A 7,218-nucleotide genomic window follows, 5' to 3' on the forward strand; every position below is an offset into this window, starting at 1 on the left:
GATTTTGTTTAGCGGCGCCAATGACGGCTAAAGTAAGTTGCACACTGAGACGCTGATGACCTGGACACGTGCGAGATGGTACATGGAAGGCGTCAAGCCAGGCAGGTAGTAATCCCATGACAAAGACAATGACGGTGCCGCATCAACATCGATATCGTGAACCCTTGAGGGAGGCATCGTCTCAGCAACCTGAGATTTGGGAGAGATGGTTGGCTTTTGAGCATGCGGCAGCGTTGGGTTCATCTCAATCGCTGATGGTATTGGTCGCCTCGCTGTGACACCCCTGGCTGCCGGGGTGCAAGGCCAACAACCGTCGTCACCTCAACAGACATCCAAGCTCCAACAACTATTTCCCAGATATAGCAATGCCAGCTTACATAGTACACATCAGGCATCTCACCAATTAGACTACCGCGAGATGGGAACTAGATCGTACCATCAAATTGATCATAACTTTTTCCATCTTGCCTTGCAATTTCCGCTATAACTACACATCATTCTCGTCATCCCATTCCGTTCCATCCCATCCCATCCCAGACCAGACCAGCCAACCCCAAACTTATAGCGCACGCATGTCCACCACGGCTCGGATGCAGTCTCCGGACTTCATGGTCTCGAAAGCATTGTTGATCTCGCCCAGCTTCTTGCGGTGCGTGATGAACTCGTCGACCTTGAGCTTGCCGGCAAGGTAGTCGCCCACGAGATCGGGCAGCTGAGAGCGGCCCTTGACGCCGCCAAACGCGCAGCCCTTCCAGACACGGCCCGTCACCAATTGGAATGCTAGAACATCAAATGGTCAGCTATCATTACGCCCCACGACAGCTTGGAAGTGTCAAGGTGCAGAGAGGGTAACACTTACGGCGAGTCTGGATCTCTTGGCCGGCGGCCGCGACACCGATGATGATGCTCTGGCCCCAGCCCTTGTGGCAGGCCTCGAGGGCGGCGCGCATGACGCTAACGTTGCCGGTGCAGTCAAAGGTGTAGTCGCAGCCGCCGTCGGTCATCTCGATGAGCTTGTCGACAATGGTCTGGCCCTCGGGCAGCTTGGTCGGGTTGACAAAGTCGGTGGCGCCGAACTTCTTGGACCACTCCTCCTTGGCCGGGTTGACGTCGACAATGATGATCTTGCCGGCGCCCTGCATGACCGCGCCCTGCACGACGCTCAGGCCGACGCAGCCCGCGCCGAAGATGGCCACGTTGGACCCGGCCTCCACGTTGGCGGTGATGCGTGCCGCGCCGTAACCGGTCGTGATACCACAGCCCAGCAGGCAGGTCCGGTCCATCGGGGCGTCCTGCTGCACGGCCACCACCGAGATGTCCGCCACGACCGTGTACTGGCTGAAGGTAGATGTGCCCATGAAGTGCAGCAGGTCCTTGCCCTTGCACTTGAAGCGCGAGGTGCCGTCCGGCATCACACCCTTGCCCTGGGTGGCTCGGATCTTGCCGCACAGGTTGGTCTTGCCCGACTTGCAGAACTTGCACTCCTTGCACTCTGGTGTGCTGTTTGGGCAGTCAGTGATAAGTCACATGTAGCGATATGCTCTTGGGCTGGTACTCACTAGAGGGCGACGACATGGTCACCCGGCTTCACTGACGTCACGCCCTCGCCGACAGACTCGACGATACCAGCTCCCTCGTGCCCCAGGATGATGGGGAAAGCACCCTCGGGGTCCTTTCCGGACAGTGTGTAGGCATCTAGTCACGATTGTCAGCTCCCGAGCTGCCCGAGCTACACAAATACAAAACAAAGATGTGGAGGTGAGAGTACGGACCTGTGTGGCACACTCCGGTGTAGTAGATCTCAATGCGGACCTCGTGCGCCTTGGGCGGCGCGACCTCGACATCCTCGATGCTCAGCTCCTTGCCGGCCTCCCAGGCGACGGCGGCCTTGCAAGTAATCGTCTATGAGATCCATGCGTGTAAGCTTCATGAAGCTACAGAAGCTCTCATGCGGGGTGAAGAGAGCGCGGGGGCACGTCATTGTCTAGGGAGGGGGAGAGAGAGCTCCCAAGCTTGCTTACCTTTCCAACGGTAGAAGCCATGATCTCACTCGGCAGCTTGTAGAAGATGGTAAGAGAGAAAGAAGAGAAGAGAGGATGGTTGATGAAAGATCTTACAAAATTGTGTCTTTCACAGAGCCCTTCTCCAAGTTATGCGTAGGTACCGGAAGTTTTTACTGCAAATGGCTCAATTTGTACGATTGAGTTGAGACACAACAAACAGCAGCAGTGCAGTAGCAGCTCCCCTCTTCTCGCCCCTCAGTCAGTGAAGCAAAGCAGCCAACCCCACCTTGGGAATTCATCCTCAGGTGGGGTTGTCCTGGCGCGGCAATTGTGGTGCTAGAACTAAGACGGCTCGGCCATCACTTCTTCGCCCCGTTTCGGTGATATCACGGCATGTCGGGCCATGGTAAATCCTCTTCTTGCTTGGGTAAGCTCTGCTGTAGCACCTACTGAAGCCTCTCTTCTAGCTCTCCATAGTGCTGCAATAACCCCTATTGAAATTGGTCCATGGCGCAATCTCCCCGTGCTGTGCTGTGTGTTGCCAAGCGGCAGTCCCTGGAAAGCTTCTACTTCTCGGAGAAATCTTCTAGATTCGGGACACCTCGGGGAGTTGGTCATTGCCAGTCTGCCTGAACAGCAGATCTAACCGAGGAACTAGACACGGCGAAGAGTCATTCAAGAGATCGTCTTAGAAATCCACGGTACCTTTGCTATCTGAAGCTCGTCTCTTACACCTGCAGACACTGGCGGTTTCATCCTCTTGTACGGACTTTGGCCTCCGCCCCCGGTCTATGTCCGGGATATCTACTAAGCGCTGCCCTCCGCCGGCCCCGGCGCCGCGCTACCTGGCACCGCTTCCTTGAGCCCCTTCTCTCCCGGAATGTTTGTTGCACCTCCCTCTTCCCAGCCAACCGCCCCGACGCCGCTGTCTGATGCTACGGGCACCTCTCCGGGTGCTTTGCCATCCTTGTGTGCTGGTGCATTCTCTGCTCCGAGACCGTGTGCTGTAAGCGCCTGTAAGTCACTCTATGCGTACTGCGGGACACAGGGGATACCACAAACCTGCAGCTTCCTTCTTCAAGAACTTGTCAGACGGAGCTTGTCCACCGGGAGTCTTGCTAGGTGCCATCTTGGTAGTACCGTGAAAGGTTGTGTGTGTGGTCGATCCAGCAGAGTGATTGAGGTTGACTAAATTAAAAAAATTCAAGTCAACCAAACCAGTTTGTAAGTTGGCGATGGTAAATTTTCGAAGCCTTCAAGACAGAATAGCGAAGTATCGGCTTTCTTGAATCAAGAGGAATCTATTATTTAATTGAATATTCGCCTCCCAAATCCTTCTCGAGTTTCGACGCATTGTCCATCTAAACGTCATCTTGATCCGCGGTGATTTACGTCATACAAGAACACTCAGTTTCCTTTGCAGAGCAAACGAAAATCATCCACTGTTCACCCCTGAAGGATCCCTAGCGAAAAAGAGATAAGAGCAAACCCCCCAATCGATTCTGATGTAATGGGTCAATCAGTGCAGATTTGGATTTCGAGTACTAAGAAAGCGTGATATCGCGCAAGTCATGTCTTAATCTAAAGTATGCAGAATGCCAAGTGAGAGCCAATATAAAACCATCTTACGATAACTCAACCCATAATCAGGAACGTCAGCATGACACCCATCACTCATTGCATAAACGTAAATAAAACGAGTACGACAACCGCTGCATTTCGATGATCGAACTTACAAGCCCTTGTCTTATTCAGCCTCAACGTCCGCTAAGCAATACATCTCCAACTCCTCAGTCCATTGACCGGCAACGGCAGAGTGCGAATACTTCAGGTGCTGCCGAAAGTGGTCGGCTCTGTAAAACTTCTTGGAGGAGTTGCACTCGCGAAACTTGTGAGCCTCCTGAAGATGTTGTATACGGTCTTCCAGTTCTTGCTTCGTGGCTACGGCTTCTGAAGGATATCTCTTGCCGCAATATCCGCACTCTTCCACGGATTCATCGCCGACTGGGAAGAAGACCGCCGAATAACCCTCGATACGACTGCAGGACCAGAAGTGACGGCGGATATGTAAGGAGTTCTCGTGCCGCTCAACCTCAACCTTGGTACGGAACCGATTTCCACAATGCGAGCATTCAAAAGACTTTTCAGTTTCATGGGCTCTATTTATAGTTAGCATCGAAACGGAGTTAAGGGGTGAGAAGCAGTACATCAACTCCGCCAGGGTTGCAAATGTCTTTGGCCTCTTCGGACAGCAATCGCATACAAAGAGGCTTTGAAGGCGCGGCAACGACGGAGAGGCAGTGACGGGACGATTCGGATCAATTATTTCAGTCAGGGTTGCAAGCATCTGTGGTGCGCCTGGAGCTCCGATCTGTGACTTTGGTGGTTTGGCCGTGGCATCGCTTCTCTCAGACCCGTAGCTTGATTGCCCCGAAGACATTTGCGAAGTCTGAGGGTAAGAGTAGCCCATGGCAGCATTTCGAGCTTCAAACTTTGCTCGAGCCCGACGATTTTGGAACCAATTCTGTGACTCCTGTTAGTGCTTTGTTCTTCGTTGTTGGTAAGCAACCGCTCACATTAATTCTGGCTACGTCCACCATCATCTGCTCCGCGAGTTCCTTCTTCATAAAACTCGTCGGCTTGGGGTTCTTCTGGAACAAGAACTCCAAGTTTTCAACCTCAGCTACTGTCAAGCGCCCCTTGACTTCAGGATATACACGATCGTCTTCGAAAGCCGAGTTCATGGACGAGGAAGATGCCTTTCTGGACAGAGAATGCTGCTTGAACTTTTCATTGAGACTTTCCGTGCTGGATCTCACTCCAGGGAACCCGAGGTCATCGGGCGGCGAGTTCGCGCGTCTCTTAGTCCGCGACATCGATCTCATGACGGAGGGAGACGGCGTTTCCGGTACACTATCCACATATTCGAATGACTGATCACTAAAATTGTCGTCCTGGAGTGGAAACAAAAGCTCCGGAATCTTATGATGTTCCACCTGGACGTCGAGGTTCCAGGCAGAGGACCGCGAATCAATATAATTCGAGATCGAATTTACTGCCACATCTTGCTTTTGTGATTCCTGGCCCATTTCGAACCTCTGTTTGATGAAATCTAATGAGCTCTCCGGCATAATTGCTGCAGGCTCATCACTTCCAAAGGCATTCCGAGCCTCTTGGATGTATTGTATGTGGTCTAAAGGAACAGCGCCAGCTTGACTGGAGTGTACGCCAATAGGATCATATCCGGCCGAAGCGGCAGCGAAAAGGCGAACAAAAGTATGAAGATATTCTCGACAAGATCCAGTGTTTTTGAAGGAATTGCCCGAGTCCGCCAAATTAGTACCTCTCATGAGCTGTTCAATCAATATAAGGGTGAACCGCACAAAGCTCTGGATATATAAGCTGTAATAAACAGCTAACCACCAGTTTCTGTCGCTTTGTAAATTTTCTTTCCTGAAAATAACACGCGAAAGCTCGTCTAGATATATCTGAAGATGCAGCTCTAAGTCTGAGGAGCATGCAATGTCGCATTTAGATGCATTACAGAAGTTGTGGATGTCTGCCTTCAGCAACCCCTTACTGGCGAGCCGACAATGCTGTAAGCAAGGATACAGGCAAGCCATTGAGGAGATAACCAAGGAAGTCTGCATACATGAATTAGTCTTGACTTTCACTAAATTTTTGAATATGAAGATAAGTCACCTTTCCACATTCTACCTCATACCGTGCGGCTGCCAACAAGACCTTTTCAAAGCTGGAAATAGAGCAAATACGCATAATTGCCAAAGCAAAAGGGTTGTCTTGCAGTTCCCATAACATTTTATTAATAGAGTTGCGGAAGTCATGGCTGTGATTGAAGCATTGGCGTGATTGCAGAGAGCCTAGGCTCTCCTCGAGGCTGTCGACCCCTTCTAGCTTGACTAGTTGCATCTGGGCAACAGCTTCGGCCATTCTGTTTGCTGCACCTCCGAGGAAAGCTTGAATGACATTCCGAATCGGCGACTGGATATTACCAGGCTGCGAAGGTCTGGGACATATGGTGATCCCGTCGTTATATAGCGGCCCTCTCTTACATCCTATCGCTTGCCATGTAGACTTTGTTGCTGGGCTGGGACACGCTTTGCATGGATTGCCGGGATCACACTGATAATATGTTAGATCGAGAATGATACTCTGGAAAGCCAGATAACTCACCTTCTTCCTCAAAATCTTACATCTCCAGCAAGCACCTCCGGCAAGCTTGAGTGCTTTCAAACTCTGACGAATGGTGTGGTTGACAGGCAATCGATTATGGGAGCTCGGAATTATGTTAGTCAACATTGAGTGCTGAGACACTTCACCGAAATGATCTTGGATCGGATCGGAGCATAGGTCTGGAAGTAAATCTCTAGCATTCGAGGAATAGCTGTTAGCAGCTTGAAGTTGTGAGCTTTGATGACCGACTTGGCCACTTGTGCTGAGCTGTGCTGAGCTCTCCTGAACAAGCTGCGCATTGAAACTGGATTCAAATGCCCCAATGAGGTCAGCATTATTGCCCGATGTCCCCAACACCGTTGCTTGGGGTCGACGTATGATAGATATCTCTGCATCCGCATTATACCACTGCTCCAAGTTGAATTTGGCAGCAAATATTCTGACTGCAGTCTCTTTGGCTCTACCGCAGCCTTTGATCTCCAATATTGGCTCCGAAGATGCGAAGAATAGAACGATTCTCGTATAAAGTCCCAAATTATCTGGATCGTTCATATCTGTAGTCATTAGATCTTGCAGACACCTACATCATGGAGCTTACCAATGTCACCAAGGGCGGACTGCAGGCTCACGGCCGGTGTGAGGCACGAAACAGAAGAAGAGTTGCCCCCATCGGTTCCTTCCGCTTCAGGTTGCCAGAGATCCCAGTCAAACCACTCGGCATAGTTTGATGGTAAATCCGGTATAGAAAGATCCAGAGTAACATCATCAAAGGCACCAGGCAAGTCTTCAGAAGCATTGTCTCGGTCAGTCATTTTGAATCCTTATCTGTAATCTCAACAGCCTTCGGCGTTGCCAATTCAATCCGATAAGCTACCTAGATGAACACCTCAAACGCCATGAGAGTACGGCTGAACTTAATAACGGGACACTGAGAAGCTCTAGCTTTGCTGAAACGCGTGGGGGAAAAGATTCTCCAAGACTGTATTGGTATTATTGGCGCGTGATCATATTGAAGTATGAT

General features: G+C 51.0%; 1 protein-coding gene across 1 annotated transcript; it reads right to left on the reverse strand.

Moving 5' to 3' along the window:
• Positions 1-559: 559 nt before the first annotated feature.
• Positions 560-2,042, reverse strand: UCRPA7_7473 (putative s- glutathione dehydrogenase protein; the record flags this gene model as incomplete). The annotated part of the gene is made up of 5 exons (XM_007920001.1): positions 560-780; positions 860-1,500; positions 1,560-1,695; positions 1,773-1,902; positions 2,022-2,042. 5 exons carry the CDS (start codon positions 2,040-2,042, stop codon positions 560-562), a joined length of 1,149 nt encoding a protein of 382 aa, XP_007918192.1.
• Positions 2,043-7,218: the final 5,176 nt, after the last annotated feature.

Source organism: Phaeoacremonium minimum, assembly GCF_000392275.1.
Source record: "Phaeoacremonium minimum UCRPA7 unplaced genomic scaffold PA7_03_scaffold_533, whole genome shotgun sequence".
Classification (NCBI taxonomy): Eukaryota; Fungi; Ascomycota; class Sordariomycetes; order Togniniales; family Togniniaceae; genus Phaeoacremonium; species Phaeoacremonium minimum.